Source organism: Corella eumyota, chromosome 7 (assembly GCF_963082875.1).
Source record: "Corella eumyota chromosome 7, kaCorEumy4.1, whole genome shotgun sequence".
In the NCBI taxonomy this organism is placed as follows: domain Eukaryota; kingdom Metazoa; phylum Chordata; class Ascidiacea; order Phlebobranchia; family Corellidae; genus Corella; species Corella eumyota.
The window spans coordinates 396,768-420,861 of record NC_137496.1 but is presented as its reverse complement, the minus strand read 5'-3'; the positions used below and the strand labels follow the sequence as shown (position 1 = coordinate 420,861).

Genomic DNA, 24,094 nt, shown 5'->3' with positions numbered 1-24,094 from the left:
ATCCCAAACTGCCACAGGCAACTCGAGACTGAGTTGAAGTAACTGATGTTAATGTTTAAGACGCGCATTCGACTTTCCCACATCGAGGATAAAGATATATACAAAAGATATAGATGTGCAACTCCACTTAATATGGTTTAATCTTTTTTTTTAAACTTAACAGAAATATTTTTTGGTGAGTTAATCTGCCAATAGGTGTCAGACTTTAAAAAAGAATAAAAAATAAAATTTTTTTGTTTATTTAGACATACCAACTCAAGGAACAAGCAGAGAGGTAAGCTGACCAAAAACTTTAAACGCATGCCAATAGACTGTTTACATTTTAAGCAACTGCACCAAATAAACCTTCGTTATTTTTAGACTGTTGGTAACCTTGGAGGCGGAGTTTACCCTCAGCATCGAGAAGAAAAATGTTAAAAAAAGTAGTTTCACCAAAAAAATTAATTATTTACAAAATTTTATATTAAAATTCCTCTTTTTCACTGATATGTAATTATTTTTATTTCTTAATTGTTTTTTGTAGCAACAGTATTAATAGTAGTATATTAACCTGTTAAAAGTTTTTATATTCATAATTTTGTGTGTTTCAGAGCTGTTAACCTTATATAAAAATGCTTCTAATTATTTATAATATTAATTTTGCTAAAATAAAAAATAAATGTAAGCAAAATGTTCAGAAGTTGTTTATTGTATTAAAACAAAACTTTATTTTTTGCTACTTTCGTAAAAATATTTAACTTTATAAAAATAAAACTATAATAAACAGAATCTTTATTTTACAAAAATATAAAATTTATAACATCTAGATATTCTAACACTATTAATATAAAAACTTTAACAAATAGAACATATATGAAACAACATTTTAAAACTACACAATACAAAACAGATTAACTAGATAAAATTACGTCTTTGTACTGGTTTAGATTTACAAAAAAACTTATTATCCAAGATAATCACAATTGCCACTTTACCTAGGATTGCAAAAAATGCCAGCAGTAAGAATTAAACACAAGATCCCGGACCTTTTAAAGAATGCAATAACTTACCAGTAGTGGGAATTAAAATGACACATAATTTCAATTTAGTGCTTTACTTACTGATCTAAATAGTTTATATAATTTAAACTGTCATCTGCATTTCACAAAAATTGTAAAATTGTTCGATTTCTTTAACTGAGTTTTCAATTGAGTTTGAAACATAAATTTTTTCATTTTCTTTTTCATTAACAATTTTTAAACAAATTTCAATGCAGTTTTCTCCATTAAATTCTAAACCAATCACAGGACCTGGAATAATAAACATTTTGAGTAAAACTGGCTATAAACAAACCTACAACACAGTTTTTTGTAAGCTCTAAACAGTAACACTCTTATAAAATTTTCGAACCAGATTTTGTAAATTTAGAAAATTTTTCGATTCCCTCGTTGAAAATTCTTTTAAGATCCTGATCAGATAAACTTATTTCCTTGCTTTGACTTAAACCAATTTCTGCCGACTTCATTTCCTTAATTATCTCAAATGCAACCTGAAAGTAAACCATAATATAACTGATAGTCAATTGTATTTTAAATCTACAATAATAACTTACCTTTTGATAGTCGTTATCATGAAACAAAACTACGAAACATGACTCTGTCGAAAACTTGTTCCTTGAACCAAGAGTTAAAGGAACGATGGAATCGAAACTTTTTGCTGAGATTTGAAATTCTTTTTTATTTTGTTCTATATAGAATTAAATTACAAGACTATTACACCAGTTTTGAATATTTAATTGTCGCAATATGGTGGCAACCCTCAACTAATATATGCCAGTGATAATTTACCCATGCAACACAAATGGCAATTTAAATTATTTTGTAGGCCTATATATTAAACATAGAAATATATTAATATCACCCACCAAGCTCCATTATATATAGACTTATGGAATAAAATTGACAAAAAAACAACTTAAGACTGCATTTACCTTCACTTTCTGGCAGATTGAGATTGAAAACTGATTCTGGTGAAATGTTCTCTGGCAGAATATCCCAATTCTTAACATCTGGATCTGGGCTGAAGTCATGAATGTTGCTCCAGTTATTGTTAAACATGCTCAAAACCGATTCTTTAAATTGTGAAGTTAACTTTGGGTAGAAAAACTGGTAACAACCGAATCTGATTTTGCTCTAAAAAAGTTTAAAGTTAGTCACAAACTGTTAATTATAATCCTCTATGTTATACAAGTTTGTAAGATGCTGGATAAATTGCACAAAATGATATAATTAATAATTACTGTAGCTTCAATAATAGGTTGAGTTGTGCAGAGTAGAAAAACATCGACTCTTCTGCAATCTCTCGTTCGAAATTGTTGACAAGCAACCATCACTTTACAATCCTGACAATTTCTCAAGAAAATTGAACCTCTAATAAAGAATAAAAAACATTATCTAACTACCATTAAAAACATTTTTAAGTAACACAAGTAGGCACGAAGAACCTTGGTTTGATACCAAATGTTGGCAAGTAAAAACAGTATACTAACCTAATAGGTCCAACAATAATCTGACAACCAACACAATTATCGATAGTAACAGCCGCTAAATGATCCAACAAAAATATTTTTGAGTTCTTGCAGTTATTAACAACAAATTGTTGTCCATTTAACTCTCCTGGTTTTTTGACAACGATTTCATTTTCCAGATCTTTAAATGTAAATTGAGATAGATCAACCTAACAAAATAAATTGGTTAAAAAATGGATTCAAATTTTTTCTCAATTGACATATGGAAAATGGTTTAAAAATTAATTTTACCGTTTTTCTTTTATCCCAGCTATATTCTTTCGTTATTTCTTCAGTCGATTCGTTTTTTGATTTTTTTGAATTACAACAACCCATTTTTTATTGTTAAATAACTTTAAAGCCTAATTTATTTGCGTAAAACGGAGCTGCCTTAATCAAACTTCAAATAAAATCAGTTCAACATTTTAAAACTAATCTAAACATTATAAAATTATTGTTTTTTAAATTAATTTTTCCTCTTACGTTACTAACCTACAAGCTATGCTAAAAAAAACAAAGCTCGTAACCACAAAATAATGCAAACAGTTACCACGCAATTAAAAATCGTTTATCCTCAAGAATAATTACAGTTTTATTCTTAAATATTTATTCATTGCTAAAAACAGCAAATTTGTAAAAGTTATTTAACACCTACAACCAAAAGCACAAGAAATTATTATCTCCAATTTTATTGGTCGTCAGTTTTAGCGACTTGAAACACAAGCGTCGATGGTGTAACGGTTAGCATTGGTGCCTTCCAAGCACTAGTTCCGGGTTCGACGCATTTTTATTTTTTAATTTTTTTTAACAAAAAAATCACAAAATAGTTTCTTTTAAACAACATTAATTTTCGTTGCAGCTTTATACAATTGGTATATTGTTTTGTATAAGATTTAATCATTCGATTAGATACCAGATATAATTTCACGCATATTTCTAATTTATCTTTTTACATGTTTTGATTTTCCAAATAAAAACTTGACAAATTCTAACAAAACACTAACACAAGACTTAAGAATACCTTAAAAAAACTACGACATTAATATGAGAGATTTAATCCTAGAACATTAAATTATTTTGACAGCTCAACAATTCCAAAAATAATCGTCGAATTTCTAGGAATATAGACTAGACAAAATTAATAACACGATATCAGTTCAACTTATAATTAAGCACTTCTGACAACATAAACATAATTTAAAACGTCAAAGTTTCGAGTGGAGTATATTATTATCTGCGACAAAGATTTAAATACATATTTATAATTTAATTACAAATTCTGAAACGAATAAAAGTTTAGTTTTTTGACTTCACAACCCCGCCCTCACACATTTCATTGTTTTTGTTGAAAGTGTTTTTCCTGCCGCAGCAACCTTCAAAATTACTGTCATAAGCCTTGCTCCCCCCACAACAACCACCACGTCTGTACAAACACAAAGTCAGATAAATAAACACCTGATTTCAACTGATAAAAGTTAAAGTTCTTACCTAACAGGGGTTCTCCCACAGCAGATCTGGTTGTTGGGCATATACGATTTATCCCCACAACATCTGTGTTGTCTTCCACCATGTCTGGAACATAAAAGTTTGTGGTAACAAAAAGGTATAAACCCACGTTACCCCGTTACGTCACTTAACTATATATTACAACCGTCACCACGCAAATGACGAAGATCAATAATTTACGTTAATTTTCCCTCGCAGCAAATTTGATTCTGGATGTTGAAATATTCGGTTCCGCATTTTGAATAATCTGAATTGGAAGCTTGCCACGGTTGAGTGGTTTTTGGGCCACTTGGGGTTGTAGGGGGTTTGTAAACCGGGGTCGTTCCTAAAATATATATTGGAAATATTACAAGCAATTTAAAGGGTGAATCATTTTAGAAAAACCCAACCACTTTTTACCTGAAATTTTGACTTTTTCCTCCTTGCATGCCCCTTTAGTTAAAGAAATGTCGTCAATCGCAACATCTCCAGTAGTGGAGAAACCACGAGTGGCCTGGAACTCAAACTGGAAACAAATTTAAGTTAAAGGCACCAGTTACAACACATCATTCAACAGAATATGATGACAGGTTCTGTAGTTTAGTTAGAGTTGGATGAAAACTTATAAATTGTTACCTGCACCGGTTTAGTGTGCCCAGTTGCTTGGGGAGAAGCTAATGTCGACCATTTTTCGATCCAATGACTTGCATTTTTACTTTTGGAACCTTAAAAAAGGTTAAGTATAAACATATTTTCGATTTTGTTGAATTAGTTTTAAATGATCAATAAACATATAAGAACCATACGTAAATTTGAAAATTTAATCTTTAATCACAACATTCAAATTTGGGTTATTTTTAGAATTTAACATACTATAATAATAATGAGGTTGTAGTTTTGTTTGTATTAGATGTTATCGACCTTAAATCCATGTTTTAAAACATGTTTAACAATGTTATGATAATATAATAAGATCTCCAATTAACCCAAAACAACTATCTCTAAATAAAGCATTAATCATTTTATTAATTAAGTTTTTCCAACAAATCTTTACTTACCGCTGATGGAGTAAACTAACGATCTTGGTAGAACGAACCCTCGGTGAGTTTTCGGGACATTCCAATAAACTTTAACTCCACCGATCCCACGTCCCCTCAGTAGATACCTGGTGAGAAGTTTCATTTATTAACCTGGTAAAAATGTCAACTTTTTAACATTAGTAGTTTACCCGAGACTTTAAACTCACCAATATCTCAAACAAAAATCACCGTGACCATTTAAACTCACAGGAGGTGTCTTGAAGGTGGCGCTATCACCAAAGTTATGACCCTTGGCCTCCATCAAAGCGTAATGACCATCTAAAAAATAATTTTTGATTACTTTTATGCCCCAACAAAATTTCACCACCTTTTCATAGGTTTCAATGCGTAAGTCGGTCGTTAAACTGTTAAAAAAACACCTTTTTTTTAATTTTGGAAGTTTCGATTTAAAATTTTTGACATAAATCTTTTAATTCCATGCACTTTGTGAATAAAACTTGACATTATTATTCCACATTTTGACAACAAATAATTAACTCCACTTCACCTATACTTAAAAGTCAAAAATTTTGGAAATTTTATGAAATGGAAAAAAAAACTATTTTTACTTCATGTTATGGTAACAAGTAATTATAATCTAAGCAAAACCAGATGTTTTTCGATTATTTCACGCGTGGATTAAAATATTTTTGGATTTAAACTTTAGCAGAGTTCAACTTATAATAATCTCACGTGACGTCATCAATGTATGATCGACGTTTGGTCCAGTTCCCTCGGTCTTAGAAGGTCCACTTCTGATTTGCCACTTTATTTTTTCACTTTTTTCTTGAACAAAATCAGGACACCTGAATTAGAGCAAAAAATTTAATAAAAATAAATTTAAAAACAGAAAAAATGTTAATTAAGAAATGCCTTTGATGCTAACAGTTTTAAAAGTTAATTTTCTTTAAAACCTTTCCTATATTTTTAAATTAACTTTATCTTACCAATCGTTTTCAAAATCACATTTAAACAAATGTAAATCAGGTTTTACAGGAGGTTGGACTCCCTTCGCATTATCCCTCAGCTTCGTGGTCAGAGTTAGAAAGGCGAGAATGAAATTAACAGACGCCATATTTGCCACTGAGAAATCATGGCGATATGGAACGACAAAACCTTCCTTCAACGTTGAAAAATGACTGTAGGGCTGCGAAAAAGATTTAAGTATCAAAACTAAATTATTATAGCAGAAGTTAGAGGTTCAATTTCCAATAGAGGTATCTTATAAAGTTGTTTTTTGATTGAATGCCAACGGTAGCCATCTTTTGCCAGTAAACAAATAAAAGAAAAATTTTTTAACCACAACACCTCGTTATATTATCTGTTTATTAAACTACAGATCATAGAGATGATTAGGGAGAATATTTAAGATAAAATAATTGCTTTTAGCCTTAAGCAGTCATAGTTGAAGATTAACCAAAGTCATTAGAAGATAATAATTTGTACAACGGCTCTAAAAAGGTTAATACCTGAAATATTGACACAAAAAAAGAATGAAAAGTTAAACTTACAAGCACTGGTGGACTAGGTGGTGATATTGTCTGAGATCTGGGTCCAAAAATGTCCTCGATTGAAAATCTTGTCATTTCGTCAAAACTTGAAATTTCTGGATTTCTTTCGTCGGGAATTCTTAATCTACCGAAATTTTCACCCGCCATGTTTTAGTTTCAAGTTAATTTTAAATTACACTAAGTTTAAATAAACAGTAAGCGTTTTATCGTAAAGTTCATCATCGTTTTAAACACTTTGACTCGTTTCAAAGTCTGTCAAGAACGTTAATTGAACTTAGATAAAACGGATACTATCCCCTTAAAACACGACCCAAAAGTTAATAAAAGTTTAAAAAAATAAATATCAACTCACCTTTCTAATTCGGCGCAAATTTAAAACTAACGATTTATTAAACGCGACAAAAAGTTTAAATTTACCCTTTTTCGTGATAATTTGTCTACTTACCTTAATTAAGCCAGTAATTAATTTAATTAACATGTTTGTTTATTAAAATTAAGTCATTTAGGATGTTGGGTTTAAGTTTAAATTAATTCGCTAATTATAACTCAGGTCCGACGACAAATTAGATAATACGCCTCTACATGTCTTGTAGTTTATAAAAATATTTATTTTTAACCGGATTTTAAATCTAAAACACTTTTAAGTAATCTGGTAAAATCTGTTATGCACAAATATCCTAAAAAATCGCAATTTTAAACTGCTTAAAACCTTTTTTTACGAAAAAAGCTCAAAAAAACGAATTTGCCTTGCTCTGTAACGCCAACTAACGGAACGAAAAAAACTGCGTAAACGATTTTATTAAACTGAGCAAGTCTCAAGTTGCAGAAATTTGCGTTTTAAATCTAATATAAATGTTTTAAACCTTTTCAAATGCTTAACTAAGTTATTAAAAGTCAAATTGTTTATTTTTTTGAATTTTTATTTAAAGTAAAGCGAATAAAATCAACTTTTATGTCTTTTGATTTTTTCTTATGAAATTTGAAAGTGGAATCAATATTGTAACGTAATTCTAAACAAAAATAAAGTTTCTTGAACTTGAGACTTGGACGTTTTACAAAACCAACAACAATATAACTCACTAGTTTACACAGTACCTGCTATAACATGAGGTGTAAGATTAAACTGTTCAGCTTTCTTACAGATATAATCTCTTGTTGTTGTTTTATGGAGTGAGTAAATCGAAGTTTTTGCTAATTTTGAAGCCAACTCTAAAAACTTGACATCAATACCTTGAAAATAAAACAGGTAATCACATAAATAACTTTTGTTACTTATAACACTAGAGTAGACATTCTAAAACCGCAACGGTCTTAAGTTCAATGCCTTGCCAATTGACAAAACACAAATTGATAAATATTTTCATAATTTTACCTTTATTATTTTTGGTGCCAAAAGGTGGATTCATAATAACGGTGTCACATTTCTTGTTCTGTAATAATTTCCTAAAAAAAAACAAGAAATCACTAAGTTTTATTTTTGCTAATTTTCAGAACTTTTTGTCATTTTTTACCTTTCATTTATTTGTAGAACATCAGCACAAATTATATTTATATTTTCAACTTCAAATTCGTTTATATTTTCTCGAAATTGGTTTAGAGCGTCTAAAAATAAATTATCATAAGCATTTAATTATAACCAGAAAAACAAGTTGGAAAAAGTAAAATTTAATATTCGCACAAATTAAAAATAAGCTTGACCTTTGTCAATGTCAATCCCTAAACAGGACCCAGCCCCCAATATACTGGCCCCGATGGATAAGACCCCACAACCACACCCCAGATCAAGGACAAACTTTGAACTAAGATCCCCGAATTGCGATTCAGCTGTGTGCAGAATACAAGCTGAAAACATTAAAGAAAAAGGTTCATATAAACAATAATTAAACAAGAAAATTAAAAATTAATGATCGAATAAAATCTAAATATTAATTTTAACACTAACCAGCTAAATGAGGAGTTGTGATATATTGTTCTAAGTTGACTTTGGGTTCAGCAAATCCATTAACTTCACTTAAAATTGATTCCAACTGCTGTAATTTCATCATAATTAAAATAATATTTATCTAAAAAATTGAATAGTTATTGACAGTTAGAAGCAAAGAAATTATTGTGATTAGGTTTTTAAATATACAACATACAAAAGCACAAAAAAATCACCAAATTATAAACAAGAATTTTGTATTTATAGAACAATAAGATAAGGTCAATAATAAACTAAACTGTCATCTCAAGACTGGACTTTTTGTTTAATAAAATAATTATTTCTACATAAAATCATCAGAATCATTTCCATCCTGATTGCTTTGCATTTCAGATTCAACAAATAAATTAGAATACGATCGTTTTTCTTGCTCTTCTTTGCGTTTTTTTGCGAGTTCTTTTTCTTTTAATCGTGCCTCATTTTGTAATTTTTTTGTCTCGTTTCTTTCTTGTAGATTTCTGTCTTGTTTCTCTTGAAATAAATCAGGTTTTTTCTCGATTTTTGTTTTGTTCAATCGATTTACCGTTTCATTTATTCGTTTTTCAACAAACACCGTTTTAACTTCTTTATTTTTATAAAACCCGACTTGACCATCAGCCATATCTCCAGTTTTTTTTAAATTTGACCAACAAGTGTATACCACTTGTATATTATTCATTTTATTCCCCTGTATGCTGTTTGCTTTAACCAGTTGTGCACAATCAGAAACCAACTCAGCTGGAATGTCGTCGATATCCTCACCAGGTTTTAATCGTAAATAAACATGAGCAGATGAAACTTTATCGACGTGAAACCAAACATCTTCTGGCCAGCCATATTTTATTAGATCTTCGTTTTCGTATTTATCTAAACCCATATAAATTGTGTAATTCTCTCCAGTTATATTACTTGTGTAGAAAAACACCATACTGTCTTAATTGTCCTGAATTTAGTCTATTTAGAATATAAGATGCTGTTCAAGTTATCGAATCGCTAGCGCTAACAACATGTAAAGTAATGCGCGTGCACAAGATTAAACTTGAAGCGTGCAATAAGATGGCGTGCACTTTCGCGTGCAATTTATTGTTGGCGGGAAGGTCGATAAGTTTATGCGGATCAGAATAATAAAATGATGTCTGAATATTTAAATCAGCGTATACAAAAATTACAAACAAACAATTTTAATTTTTTTAAATAAAAAACGTTATAGGGTGCTAAAGAAGAACTTTGGTAAGCTTATGTAACAGTATATTTAATTATTGTGGTATTTTAATTTTGGGATTGGGCTGTAGAACAAAATCAATTGCACAATATTTGCTCTTAAACCCTGCATCTTTAGGCAGCTCAAACCTCTCACCTACCTACTTTCTATAAAAAACAAACTCAGGGTAATAAGACTACATCGTGTTAAGAAAAAGAAAGCACAAAATATCTACCCGCATCAAAACATGACAAAAAGTAACTAATATTTCTAAGTACAATATTTACACGGTTACACAATAAGGAAATAACAGCATTTTTTGCTAAACAAAATCACAGAAAACAAAGTACAGATAATAAAAAAGTTGTAAACCTAATAAAACTACCCTACAACACTATTTTATATAAAAGATTTAAAGAATTCAGAGATAAGTTTAAAAAGATGCAATTTTATAAAAAAATGCAATTTTATAAAAAAATATTAAAAAAATAATGCTGGAACATAAAGGTTTCTTGTCTTGTAGCAAAATAAAAAAAGAAAGACCTCATAGAGAAACCATTGTTGCGTACATAACCTCCCTGTTAGTTTCTCCAACTATCGTCCACTTGTTCCATAAGGGATCAAATTCTTCAATGGAATTAACTGAATTTCCAGTTCTGAAACAGATTTAAAAATTAGAATCCAAGGTTTGATCCACAAACTTCTATAGTCTTAAGAATTGACCTTTAATTTAAATTGTAAACCTCTTTTACTATAAGTTACAATAAAATTAGATTTTTAAACAAAAGCTGCAACTTACAAAGCATCTCTGCCTCCAACCGCATAAATCTTGTTGTCCACAGCTATGGCACAGTGGCACAATCGAGCGTTGTTCAGTGGTGCAACACTTGACCATTCATTAGATGAAATGTTGTATTTGATCACTGATGAAACTGCACAAACACCATCTTCAGATCCTCCTACCAATTGTAATAACAAATAAATATTTCATCAATTAAATATACGATGTTTCAACCAGCTTTTGACTTAAATACACTCACCCAAAACATAGACATAATGATCAACCACAACAGCAGCATGACCAGTAACACCATCCCTCATTGGATAAATAAGAGACCATTTTTGATCACTGAAACATTCCGATGTTTTCAGTTGACGATCTGTTTTGTTAAATCCACCAATTGCCAAAAGTTTACCTAAAAATTCCAAGAACTGTTTATTAACATAAACAGGTTGTAAAAAAAAGTTAAAACACTAACGCAACAACACAAACCTTCAACATTAACTAAAACATGGCCCATTCTTGGAACAATCATGTCAGGAATATTTTCTCTTACATTTGTCCTCACATTTAAGAATTCCCCACTTGATAAAATCTCATCGTTTTGACCACCAGTTGTGTAAATGCAATCTAGAAAATACTTAAACAATTAACCTTGACTTTAGGTATATTAATAAAGGGCTATCATAAAAACTTAGAAGAACATTATAAAAATATTCTAATTGTACAAAATAAAAAATCAACACCATTTAAAACAGTTGATGAAGCACAAAATCTAATCTGCTTCATTGGAGGTTGGTTTTTCCATTGTGGATCTTCATCATTAACATTCAAGCTCTCAACAGAGGATTTGAAATAGCCTCCCATGATGAAAACTTGTTTGTTGACAACAGCAGATGAAGCTCCATATCTTTTCTCATTTAATTTCTTTAAAAAATTTATACTTAATAACTTTTACCATTGGCTGTATCAAAGCTTTAATTTATTCTAAATTCCAGTGTTATGTAGTGTTCTAATTCAAGGTACAATTAAAGTCAATATTTTAAAATAAATTCATAGTTTTTTTACCGGCATTTGAGTCCATTGCATTGAAGACAAATCCACTAAATCAACTTCTTTCTGTGTGTTTAATCCTCCGATCATAACTAACTTCACAATCTTAAAGTGTAAAAAGAAAAATTTAATTTAGGGAAAACCTGAATAAATTATAAAACTAAACATTGTATATGGTAGCATATAGTTGTATTTAATCTTACTTGTTCTTACAACTTAGTTTAAATTTACCTTTTTCTCTGTGGATTTTACCACCAGTTTGTTTACTTCTTCTGCAGCATTTTTTTTCATTTGATTTAGCTCAACTCGAGTGACTGTGTAAGTTTTGAGTTCTCTCAGTTGGACCATGTCTAATTTCAAAGCATTTTCATCAATCCCATGCTCAGCTGAATACTTCTCGAGAAAAGATTTTAAATTCTCCTGCAATTCACCAGTTGCAAAATACACAAGAAAGTCATTAAAGACTTGTTTGGTTTCAGCCACTATTTCAACATCAATAGATCCACCTCCGACTCTTTTAGTGAAAATTTTGACAACCCCATTTGTTACAACCCCAAGAATGTCTAATATCAATTTTCCAGGGTCAGGACTTCGATGTAAAACGTAACCACCGAGCCCTAAAGCACCAGTTGCTAACACACACCCAGTACCTACAACCATCAAAGCAGGCATTCCTGTTAGTTTAAGTCGAACCCAGGTTATTTCAACACTGTCATTGGATTGATTGGCCTGTTAAATACAATATTGTCAGGGGGTAGGTTTGATTAATGGAAGTTTCTGTATTGGGTGTAAGTTTTGATTTTCCATTTTTTAACAAGCCTTTTTGAAAATAAAAAATATAAGACTTTAATAAATATTTCTTACTGCAGGAATTGGTGGTGGTCCTTGTTCAATATTAGATTGTGTTGGTGGTAAACCTTCTGAATCTATCAAATAAATAGCACTGTTAAAAGCTGTTATGGTAATGTAACCTTTTTTAAATGTAAATTTAAGTTAATCACCCAATTTAAAAAATTATAACCCATAACTAAAGACTTTATGCCACCTTTTTTTATTTACAACAAAGTAAAAATACCAGCAGGAGTTCTATTATATTGGTCGCCAACATGTTGTATATTCCCCCCAGTGATGTTGTGTTGATGCTGGACCTCATTTAGTTGTTCAACATTAGTTTGTTGTTCAACATTAGTTTGATGAATAGTTCTATTATCATAAAGCTCAACATTTAGATTTACTGGAACTGAAATAAAAAAGTTTAATTACTTTCATAATATTCAGGGTTTATGTTGGATAAGAATTGTTTATCAAATGTTTACCTTGAGCATTTGCTACAACATCTCTTAGTTCAGAAATAGCAGAATTATTATCAGGAATTGGAACCTAAAAGTGAAACAATTTTAATAATGTGATCTTTTACACCACATAACCATTTTAGAAAAAAACATCCTAGGATAGGAATCAAACCATTATAAAATTCAGTTAATTAATTTTTTAATTAAACCATATTAAATCCATTTGTTTTTTTACATATTAAATTACACAAAATATTGTTTTCTTACTTAACTTACCAAATTACGTTGTTCTTCATTATCATCGGCCATTTTTCAAAATTAAAATTATTTAAATTCGATTTTCAATGTTTTACAAAATTACATAATAATAATTAAAACAACAATATAACTTAAGTTTTAGCCTAAAATAAAACATAATTGTGTCATAATGCATAAACTTTAAGTTAACAAAACACTAGAATAAGGGAAAGACTAGTAAAACAAAGTTCCCTTTCGAGTTTCACCATAGAAAGTTTTTTTTACAATAAAAATGGGGAATACCCTATTGGTGAAGTTTTATCACGGAGGGGATAACCATTACGTAAATGTAAACTCGTAAAAACACGACAAAAAGTTTAATTTTAAATCTATTATTAAAATGTTATTTAATATTTTGATTTAAAACTTTGTGTTTTAGTTATGGCATTAGCCTACGAGCCGAAAGGTTTCGGGTTCAAACCATATCAATGTCACAGCATTGACCCTTGAGCGTGGCGTTTACAGATAGCTTACCACGTCGTAACAGCACACCCTCTTCAATATAGAATACAAAAACTTATTACCTAAAGATGACATAAACAACTACACCGTCAAAAATTTTATTTCAAATAAAATGGCAATGTAAAATATTGCGTTGTCGTAAAATTAAACAAAGGAAAAACATTACTTTTAAAAACGTGAACTTCATCATACAACTAACAACACATATTAGTATCCAATATACTTTAAAATAACTACAACAATCTAAGTTAGGCTAAAACTTAACCATAGTCAAAAACAAACGCTATGCTTGGCAGCATGGTTAAATAAAAGTTAAAAAACTTTAAAAATGCTTATAAAATAAACAATGTCGTTCTAAGTTATAGCTACAAATAGCAGCTACTTCTAAAAAATAATCGTTACAGTTTAAATACAAATATACAAAACATATTAAAATAAATTTGAACTTTTGAATAAAACACAAACAATTAAAATTTAATGAGGTATAATTTCGTGTCAAAAAAATATAAATTCTTTGTTAAAAATAATTTAGGTGGCTTATATTTAAAGTAAAATATTTTACTTTAAATTATTAAGTAAACGTTTATTAAAAAATTAATTTAAAATCGTTTATTCCCATAAAACATTATCAATACCCAAATCGTCATTTTTGCTACTTTTTGATCGTCGTAAGTTGGCGCTAACGGGCTTAAGTTCATTCGGCTCAGTCGTTTCGACGTACCATGACATCGGAAGACCGGACACGGACGCTCGGTGCCGATTTTGCCGCGGAATTTCCGAATTTTTTCCAATGTTTGGAAAAGAAGGAACGTAGGCTTGATCAAACCTTGATCTCGTCGAAAAAAAGTCCAAATTTGGGGTGAAAACTTCAGAATTTTGCGGAATAAGGCTGGATATTGAAACAGTTTCTTTTCTTTTAGCAAAAAAGTCATTTTTTTCTGTGATTAGACTTAAAGCTTTCCGCCATTTTCTTTTCGCAGAAGAGTTTCTATTCAGAATTGGGATTTCATTCGAAGAACTGCTGGCAATTCTTGTTCTAGGAGTTTCTGGGTGCAAAATAGGGGTAACATTTCTAGATAGGGGTAAGGGTAAATTTTTGTTGCAGCTTTCAAGGTTGGAAATATTTTTGGGTTTCAATATTGGGGTTAATTTGGACATTTTGTGGTTCAAAGGGGGTGTTTCGGGTTTAATAACCTCGCTTTTAGGGGTAACAGGAGGGGATGTTTTACTCCCAAAATGAACCTTTCTTATAAACTCTGGGGTAGGGGTGTGGGGTAAATTAAAGTGGTCGAAGGTTGGGGTGATTGAGAATATTTCTGATTGGGGGTAAACTTCTCCAGTGGAGTGGAATCTTTCAGCGGTTGATGGGGTCTAAACAATAAAAGATAAAACAACTTTATTACACAATTCTAGGGGTGTAACAACCTTGCTAAGGCTAAGACTTACTTTTCATTTACATGCTAATAATTTATTTGGCTTGATTAGAGTTTCACAATTAAACCTAAGACCACATGTCCACAAAATACTAGATTACTTTATTCTTACGAACAAGCTGGATATTCTAGTAGGTGTACTTACCATTGGAATCTCTGTATCATATTCCAATACTGAAATATCATCACTCTTAGTCTTCTCACCCGAACTTTCTCTTTCAATCGATTTGTAGTTGTCTAAAAAAATCAAGAAATTCATTGATACATAATTTATCCAACGTTTAAGGTCTTAGGTTTGATTCTAGTTACTGCCCTAGCTTCTTATTACTACAAGAAATATAAAAGCTAGAAACTGATAATATTTACCATATTGATCTGCATTGTCTATTTTTTTCCTTTCTTTCAGCATTTTTCTCCGTGCCCAAAACAAAAACAAACAAAAACCGATGATCAAAAATAAAGCCAGCAACAACAACCAATACCAATCCACCCCTGTAATACCATCCACTGGTATATTACTTGTAGTTGTCGCATGACTTAGCGTTATTGAACCATTGACACGGCATGACGTTGCATTTTGGTCACATATTCCCACGGAAAATTCATTTATTCCGCAGACGTTGTTTCCGACACAATTTCTGTTGTCTGAAAACCCGGCAGGTATTTCAAGATTGTTTTCAAAAGTTGGAATTTTAAATGTTAGCCTCACTGAGAGAGTGTCAACAGTAACTTGATCATTGATTGTAATCTCTAAAGTTTTTTCATCAACCCAAAGTCCTGATAATCCATTTAAAGTTGGCTCAAAATCAAAAATCTTTTCAATATCAGTTTGATTTTCAACACTTGGTTGGTCTGTGTTTTTGTCGAAAACAATTCTTATTTTGTCGAGTCGTTGGATTGATAGATCTGTGCTTAAAACTGCTGAGTCACCCCGAGATAATGAATAACTAAAAATTCTTGGCGTCAAGTTTAAATCATTTTCCTAAAAACAAATTTAAAATTTAATATTAACTCTTACAAAATATTATTGTTTCAATAAATTGACAAAAAAGTAGTAGAATTAATTTAAAACTAAACTTACAAATAAGATGGTGACGTTGTTGTTTAAATTCCTTGGATTATAGTTCAACAAAGAATCTCTGTTAACCCCAGTATCACTGATAATCACATCCACAACACTCTCTCTGTTGAAACTTTGTAGCAGGAAATTTGTAATATCCGAACTTAAATATTGGTCTGTTGGATCTTGGATTTGGAAAATAATAATTAGATTTGAGAGAGTTGGGACTTGGTCTTCTTGGTTTAAAGCATTGTCGTACTCAGCAACATAGATGTTTTCACAGGTTGATAATATAGCACTAACACCAGCATATTCTTGAGATAGGTCACCTAAAAATAAATTGAAATTTTTAATACTAGTTGGCACGTAAATATTATAATATGGTTGCAACTCTCAACTAATATCTGCCAAGATAATCTACCTATGCATCATAAACGGTAGTTTTATTTATTTTGTAGGCCTATGAATTGAACATACATATACATATTTATTGTCCACTATACTCTAATAAATAAAGGTATGAATTTTATCACAACATAATACCTGCATTGATTATCCTAGTTAGCTCTTACCATTAGAAATAGAACTTGAGACTTACCAAAAATGGCTCCATACCCCAGTTCACAAAGTTGATCCAGTTGTAATTTACTTAGAGCAGGGGTAATGCTGAATATATCTGTCGTACCATCAGTGATATAACTTTGTTGGTTGGAGTTTGAGCTGTGTTGAACAACAACGCTACTAATATCAGGAATCTAAAATAATTTTGTAACATTTTAACACTGGAACGCTGACAATATTTACTTCTGCTGAGCCCAAAAACTTAACATCAACGGCTGCCCAAATAATTAGACAATAGCCAGGCCAACTACATATTAGAATGATACAAATAAAAAGTTGAAACACTTAGAGGTTTTTATGATTAAACTGTGCATTTTCACAAGATAATATCTTACATTCAACCCCCAGTTCCCTTCTAAGACGGGTGAAACCTCGAAACTTGCCCCGGATCTCCCAGTGTCATCTCGAATACAAAATTGTTGACTCAAGTCGTTTACATCAGGTGTTTGCAAACAAGCTGCACTATTCTTCGGGGTTACTGTCCAATCACCAACCTTTAAAACAAAGATTTATCAATTTGCTTGTTTTTAAAGGGGTTAGAACATTAACTTCACTACATGAGGTCCTGGGTTCGATCCCTATTGCTCTTATGCTGCAGCGCAGTAGGGTAAGGCGCATTAAATAATATAAACTTTTGCTGGGCCAACACAATTAAAAGCTATATTATCCTAAACTGCCAAAGTCAACTTGAGCATTACTCTATGTTTAGGTCGTGAATTCAACTTTTTTATATCAAGAATAAATAAATGTATAAAGAAGTACAATTTACCAAGATAGATTTTTGTGGATAACCTTCCCTCAAAACAACAATCTCAAACAAGTTGTCAGCAATCCAAGATCCATAATACGCATCAGGAAAAGTGTTCTCAACCAAATCAACATCAAAAATGTTGTCGACAATGTTGCGCGACAAAATTGTTGATGTTGTTGCTTTTTGAATGTTGTTGTTAGGTGGCGTGTTTGTGCGCTGGTTGAACAAAATTTGAATTTTGTCCCCACTTGAGAATTTGGCATCAGTGTGAATAACTAAATATTAAAACAATTATTCTTTATTACAATCTTAACTACATGAATAAGTTTATTTAACAGCCTAATAGCAGGGGGACCTTATAAACCCCTACCCAGTCTCAAGTTGCCTTTGTTAGTTTGGCATATTGTTGGTATTGTCTGTTTAAAAATTTGTAACTTAATAGAAGTCTGAATATTATTTACCCGGGGTTTCAGTTGTGTTAAATGGGAATGCAGTTAACTTCACAATTCTTGGTGCATCTGGAATAATTGTGGTGCTTTCATTGTCCTGTAGAACGTTTAAAACTGTTGAAATTTCATTTGATTTTGCACCAAATGAATCAAAAGAACAGATCATGATTTGTCTCTGCGTGTAAACTTTTGTTTGAGCATTGTTGGTGTAAGTGATATGATGTAAAAGTTCTGTATAATCATCGTTAGTCATTCCACTATCTTGTAATGAAATGGAAAGAATGTTTTGGGTGTAGTTTGAAGTGGTCGTGATAGTCTAGAAAAAATTAAATAAATAAGCATAATTTTAAGCAATTTTGTGAAATCTACAAAAATCCTTTATTACAATAAGGTTGAATTTAATTATGATCACAATAAGTTTAAGCTACCTTAGTTAAATAAAAAGTTTCATTAATTTCAATTCTTCGTTGAAAAGTTTGAGGAATTTGCAGAATTTCATCTTCTTGGTTGTTTGCGTTGATTAAACTTATTTGGATAAACTCAGGTGAATTGTTGTCAACATCGTTAAATGTAAAATCACTTCGGCTTCCAAATATTATGCTTGTTTCTGCACAAAATAAATTAAATATTAAAAAGTATCATAAAACACAAAATAAAACTATTTAAACTATTTTAATTTAACTATTTAAACATATTTAAAGAGTCCATAATCAAGACCTTAGTTATTATATAACATATTTAAAGCCTAAAAATGATGCTACAACATGGCAAAAATTGGGAATCAAATTAAAAATGTAAAATTGCTTCAACAAAACAAAATCTTACCATTATAAAATTCTGAAATATTCCAACTTATTGAGTTGGGTTGAACTGAAATAACTGGGGCATTATTCACTGAAATAATGATTAATTCTCGTTCAAAAACCTTCGATCTTGTACCAATATTATCAGCAACAACAGCAGAAATTGTTCGACTGCTTTCAGTTGGATTTTGTGAGGAATGAAAGTAGGAAATACTTCTTAAAATGTTTGTGTAAATTTCTTGTGTTGCATTACCAGTTATTACAATACTTGTGTTACTATTTTGAAAGTTTAAACTTAGACCAAATGATGTTATTTCATTTTCTGTGGAGATGCCAAAACTTGACCCAAAAGTTAAATATTCGGACCCAGTGTCTATGTAGTTTTGGAGCGATATCGTGATGCTGCTGCCAAATTGTGATGTCATATTGGTGATGACAGCATCACTGAGTATTGCTATTGGGTTGTCATTTTCTGTGAAAATCAGCTGATCTAGAAAAACAAAAAGTGTTACTTATTACAGTAAAAAGTTATGGGAAAAAGTTATGGGAAAAAATTATGGTAGTTTATAAGCATCTTAGGTTATGAGTTTGATTTTACCCAATAAATATGTATCTCATCTATTACCAAATTTTTAAGACTACAAAATTTATTATAAAACTCTTGTTATTACTACAAAATAATCAAATGGAGATAATCTTACCTTGAGTGCCTAAAATCACGGGTTGAAAACTTAATTCTTGTGACATCACTCGAACAGTTGCATGTTGTAAAGAATAAGCCTCATTATTTGTAGATACATTACCTTGAGTGCTACCAGGGTTTAGGTTATCAGATTGATCCCATGCTACTATGTCTAAGTGGCCATAATTATTGGAATTAGTAGTTACATCAGATGGAATAAACCTAAAATAAAAATTATTTTATAACTAATAAATAATTAACTATTTTAACCTGGCAAAAATGATTTATTTAGCACCTAATTATAGGATTCTATAACCTTGAATTAAACCTACAACTTTATGTGGAGTTAACTTAATCCTTGGCATCTTAATGCTTCACCACAAGTACATTTAATTCTACTTTCTTACCTTATATGACATCCTGAATCCAAAACAGTTGCTCTTTCAATACTTGGATTACCAAATAAGTTCCAAATATTTGTTGCACATGAGAATTGGAACTCTCCATTTAAGGATGTTAGTTGGTTTACAACAGCCAAGCCTGGTGGATCGTTGTCAATATCACTAAAAGAAATTAAAGTTATTCATTTGTACAATTTATCAACCACTACGTTTAATTTCTAACTATGACCACTTCTTCCAGGCCTAAAAATATTCAGTAATTTGTGTATCTACCACTAATCAAATACAAATTACCTGAAATGACCGTTTAAAATATCTGAAACAGTAATTCCACTTTCAATTTGAGATTGTGAATCCAAATAAAGTGGGAACTCAATATCAGAAGTTGTTAGAGTTGGTCTGTCGTTAGTGTTAGTAACAGTTAATATGCCAGTTACTTCTTGTTGGCTAAATGCTCCTGCAGGATTTGTAAAAGAAGCATCAACCTAAAAATATTCAATTTTAATTCAACTTATAAGTTTTAAGTGTTGATTTTAAAGTATTTGACACTAAGAGTGGTCCTAGTTTTCTTTTGAAGGCTATAGGCCTAAAAGTATTACACATAACATATTTAACAGGTATATTAACAAACAATAACCTACAAGGCTCAATAAATAAAAATAAACTGGGGCAAGTTAAGACTAAGTAAAGGGTAATAAATGATTCCCTTATGATAAGGCTATAAGTTAGCCTTCCTATATAAAAGGATAAATAAACGTTTATAAATTTATTCCTCACCCCAGTTTCTCCATTACTTCCAGATGTAAAATCCCAACACTTATATTTGATTTCAACATCTCCAAAATAATTAGAATTGGGGGTAAATCTAACATTGGTATCGGCACTGTTGTTGTTTTCACCCAGTAAAGTGGCAAATGTATCAACTAAAATGATGTTTACCATTTGTTAAAAACATGTAAAATAGTACATATAGGTTGTATGTTTAATAACTTTAGCATAACACTAGCCTACGCTGAGAAAAAAACTTGTTTCAACAAATTAAATTAAAACGTGATTTAAAATACCTGTTAACCAGTTTATTCCGTCCGTTGAATATTCCCATAATCCATTATTAGTGTCACAACTTGTTATAGCAATTCCTAAATTAACTAAACTATCATCAAAATGTTGGTCAACATCGCTGCATGCTTCTACAAATTTGTTGATCGGTATTTCGTTGTTGATTGCAACATCTTCAACAATAGAGCCGAGTTGAAAGGTCGTCGTTATGGCGGTAGGTGCGTCATTGATGGGATTTATTATGATTTTTATGGTTACTAGGTCTTCACTAAATGGACTGTGTGCATCAGTGTGTGTTGCGTTTGCAAAACTTCCGTGTGTTAGGCTAGATGTATCACCTGAAAAATAAATATAAAAAATATCAAATTAATAATTCTCACAGCTATGGATTTCAATCAACAAATAAAAGATTAACACATGTTTGTTATTTAATACCAGTGTTATATGAAGGAAATACAAGGCAGGTGGTAGTCTAGAAATATGTCTAGAAGAGAGATTATAAGTATGAACAAAACTGTATTAAACAACCTATATAGAATAACACCTAAAAATTTCAGTAAAAGTGAGTAAAAAACCTTAAAATTTTATAAAATTGTAATTTTTAAACCTGTTTTGTCCCAGGCCACAACAGTTATGGAGGTTTCTCCGTTGAAATTCGGATTGGGCGCAAAAGTTAATCCCTTCTCACTCAGTAAAAGTGAGTTTTCAATCAAAGTTACGTCTCGAGTAATTTCGTTGTTTGAGTTTCTTGTGCCACTCTTAAAAAAAAATGAATAAACACTTTTGAAATTTTTTTTACGAGATCACAAATAAGTATTTCAAAAAAAGAACCTTATCCAAAAAATAAATCAATAATAAAGCCGCTACCGGTATAGTTCTGAAGGAGTTGTCACTGTCTTGATATAACCAGACCCCATTTGAATTATCACACCCCAGCACAGCTAGACCCAGTTCTGAACCAATGTCGTTGTCTCGGATTGTATCTCCTACCAGATCAATTGAAAAAGATCTCACCGAGAAAAATCTAAGGATTTAAATAAAAGTAAGTAATCTTTCAATTTAGTAATGTTAAATTTTAAGCTATTGATAACATTTAAATTTACAAGAAAAAGTAATTTTACATTTTAATTATAAATTACATTTTTTACACTTACCGATTAAAAAGATCTTCATCAGCGACAATGTCTTCTGGTTGAGGATCAAAATACGGAGAATCGTTGACATTTACAAAGTTAAAGAACACGTTCTGATCACTTTCATCTCCACTATTCTCAAATACTGTGATTTTAATGCCACGTAAAGTTGCCAAAGGTTCTTCCCGAGTGTTTTCGTATTTTAAAGTCATCAAGGCAGCAATATATTCTTCATCATTGGCCAGATCTTTAAAACATAATTAAATTTAAAAAAACATAAAATTTTGGGTAATATAAGGTTATAAAAAAAGCACAAAAAAATTAAATTGCTTAAAAATTACTTGTTAAAACAATCGTGCCCCTTGGTGTTGTACTTGTATTGTAGAAATACCCAGGAGTGACGTCATAATTAAAAGTGACGTTACGATTACCTACGTCAGCTGTTGCATTTAAAGTAAAAGTATCCAAACTTAATATTTCGTGTCCAGGGTCGACGATGTTGATTAATACTATCTCGATTCGTGAAATACCACTTGTTGTTGTTATCTGTTGAAAAAGTATGAATAACAGATTAGTTCTCATCAAACCCAAGAGAAACAAAATCTTTAAATCCATTTTATGAGAGAAATATTGCATTTAATACCGTGATGGGATCTTGTAGAACTGACAATTGTCCAGAGTCTTCCTGATATGTTTGTTGAGCAGATGCTGGGATTGTAAAACTGACAGATCTTTGCAAAGACTGCCTACTACTTCGGGATGACTTCTCTACATAACCTGACTCTTGTAACATTTGTTTTAAGTCATCGGAGAATCTGTTATAATCTGATGTTGAGTACTTAAAGTCATTAATAACAACTCCAGATGATAAATCCCGTTTTGTTAAAAGTTTATTTTCAGGTTTTATTAAACCCTTGTCAAAAAAGTTTATATTTTTTTCTTTTATATTTTTTAATAAATTGTCGTTGGCGGAAGTATATCCAATAAGTAAGAGCAGCAAGACGTAAAATGTATTTCTTTTTTTGGGCGGATTGCCAAAATTATTTTGTTGCATCTTTTAATATTTTACAAGTAAAAAAAACTTTGTTTATCGATTAAACAAAGTAATATCTAAAAATAAATATAACATTATTTTTAATTTTCGCAAAACAGCTAAATCTAATAGAATAAAAATTTCATAATAATTTACAATTAAAGTTAAGATTAATTTTATCAATTTAAATTTTAAATTGGTATAGCAAAGCTTTTCACCAATGTCCTATAGTTACTCAAAAGATTTCGTAAAGTTTTTGTTTTTGTAAACGTAGAAACGAAGATATCAAGTTACCCCATTTTCACACCTGTACATCACCCCCTTTGTGTTGAGTGTGATTCGAAGTGGGTCTTATCACACGACAACTTTCAGGGCCGTGCATTTTTTAGGAAAGGGGGGCATAAAAATAAATGATAACTATTTAATAAAATAGAATACTGATAAAATGTAAAAAAATTAAAAAAATAAGTTCTAGTAAAAAAAATTTAAAAATGTTAACTAAATAAAACTTTAACAAATTAAAAAAAAAACAACTGCACTAAGAATGTAAGAATTTTTGTGCCCCTACATTTACCCCTACCAACCCCTTTACAATTTCAAGTTGTAAAACCGAGTGCGTTGTAGCTTTAAGTTTGTTAAACAAACACGACCAACGGCAAGGCTTTATATAGAACATAAGTTTGATACATTCACTCACGCGTTCGCTACATCTGTTTAGTTTTACAATAAGTTTAACTTATATTTAAAGCTTTTTAAAAATATTTTAAACTTTATTTTTTCTTCCTAATAACTTTCACAACATAATTAAAAATAATTGCTTAAAGTCTTTCAAATGAAAATTACTCCAATGAATGTTGATGTTCGATTTATTTAAAAGCTTTATGCTTAAAGTAATTTTTATTTCTGAAAAATACTGTCAAGCGATCTTTTAGGATATTCTCCCAATTTGTTTTCTAGAAACAAATGTTGTGATTCACCAGGCACTATATTTTTAAATAACATT

The 24,094-nt window shown here is 30.6% G+C and overlaps 6 protein-coding genes across 7 annotated transcripts; all 6 read right to left on the bottom strand.

Annotated features, from left to right (window-relative positions):
* Positions 1-877: 877 nt before the first annotated feature.
* LOC145759653 (protein XRP2-like) lies at positions 878-2,944 on the bottom strand. Its single transcript, XM_082573502.1, has 7 exons — positions 2,798-2,944; positions 2,528-2,715; positions 2,279-2,408; positions 1,970-2,171; positions 1,592-1,725; positions 1,390-1,528; positions 878-1,289 (listed from the first exon to the last, which is right to left on the bottom strand). The coding sequence occupies exons 1-7, from the start codon at positions 2,879-2,881 to the stop codon at positions 1,123-1,125; spliced, it is 1,044 nt and encodes a 347-aa protein (XP_082429628.1). The 5' UTR covers positions 2,882-2,944; the 3' UTR covers positions 878-1,122.
* A 571-nt stretch (positions 2,945-3,515) lies between these two features.
* LOC145758916 (uncharacterized) lies at positions 3,516-7,840 on the bottom strand. Of its 2 annotated transcripts, XM_082572610.1 has the most exons (11): positions 7,716-7,840; positions 6,621-6,744; positions 6,057-6,256; positions 5,803-5,915; positions 5,277-5,388; positions 5,089-5,195; positions 4,667-4,755; positions 4,451-4,556; positions 4,232-4,376; positions 4,034-4,117; positions 3,516-3,968 (listed from the first exon to the last, which is right to left on the bottom strand). In XM_082572610.1, the coding sequence occupies exons 2-11, from the start codon at positions 6,693-6,695 to the stop codon at positions 3,842-3,844; spliced, it is 1,158 nt and encodes a 385-aa protein (XP_082428736.1). In that variant the 5' UTR covers positions 6,696-6,744; positions 7,716-7,840; the 3' UTR covers positions 3,516-3,841. The 2 variants fall into 2 exon arrangements, with proteins under 2 accessions (XP_082428736.1, XP_082428735.1); XM_082572609.1 differs by lacking the exon at positions 7,716-7,840 and having other exon boundaries at positions 6,621-6,876.
* LOC145759545 (rRNA N(6)-adenosine-methyltransferase METTL5-like) lies at positions 7,705-8,662 on the bottom strand. The gene is made up of 5 exons (XM_082573391.1): positions 8,563-8,662; positions 8,319-8,462; positions 8,132-8,222; positions 7,993-8,063; positions 7,705-7,850 (listed from the first exon to the last, which is right to left on the bottom strand). Exons 1-5 carry the CDS (start codon positions 8,660-8,662, stop codon positions 7,705-7,707), a joined length of 552 nt encoding a protein of 183 aa, XP_082429517.1.
* Positions 8,663-8,668: 6 nt separating this feature from the next.
* Positions 8,669-9,636, bottom strand: LOC145758917 (coiled-coil domain-containing protein 25-like). Its single transcript, XM_082572611.1, has one exon. It carries the CDS (start codon positions 9,506-9,508, stop codon positions 8,885-8,887), a length of 624 nt encoding a protein of 207 aa, XP_082428737.1. The 5' UTR covers positions 9,509-9,636; the 3' UTR covers positions 8,669-8,884.
* Positions 9,637-9,975: 339 nt separating this feature from the next.
* On the bottom strand, positions 9,976-13,314 carry LOC145759775 (uncharacterized). The gene is made up of 11 exons (XM_082573615.1): positions 13,184-13,314; positions 12,932-12,995; positions 12,691-12,855; positions 12,480-12,541; positions 11,847-12,344; positions 11,631-11,720; positions 11,309-11,489; positions 11,055-11,192; positions 10,822-10,977; positions 10,581-10,740; positions 9,976-10,437 (listed from the first exon to the last, which is right to left on the bottom strand). Exons 1-11 carry the CDS (start codon positions 13,214-13,216, stop codon positions 10,326-10,328), a joined length of 1,659 nt encoding a protein of 552 aa, XP_082429741.1. The 5' UTR covers positions 13,217-13,314; the 3' UTR covers positions 9,976-10,325.
* Positions 13,315-13,748: 434 nt separating this feature from the next.
* Positions 13,749-23,114, bottom strand: LOC145759248 (uncharacterized). Its single transcript, XM_082573024.1, has 20 exons — positions 22,702-23,114; positions 22,400-22,604; positions 22,080-22,305; positions 21,793-21,949; positions 21,533-21,683; positions 20,931-21,263; positions 20,644-20,789; positions 20,161-20,351; positions 19,873-20,028; positions 19,485-19,687; positions 18,806-19,273; positions 18,409-18,587; positions 17,993-18,296; positions 17,550-17,806; positions 17,116-17,274; positions 16,758-16,914; positions 16,181-16,488; positions 15,466-16,081; positions 15,245-15,336; positions 13,749-15,037 (listed from the first exon to the last, which is right to left on the bottom strand). Exons 1-20 carry the CDS (start codon positions 23,110-23,112, stop codon positions 14,276-14,278), a joined length of 5,481 nt encoding a protein of 1,826 aa, XP_082429150.1. The 5' UTR covers positions 23,113-23,114; the 3' UTR covers positions 13,749-14,275.
* Between the last annotated feature and the right edge of the window lie 980 nt (positions 23,115-24,094).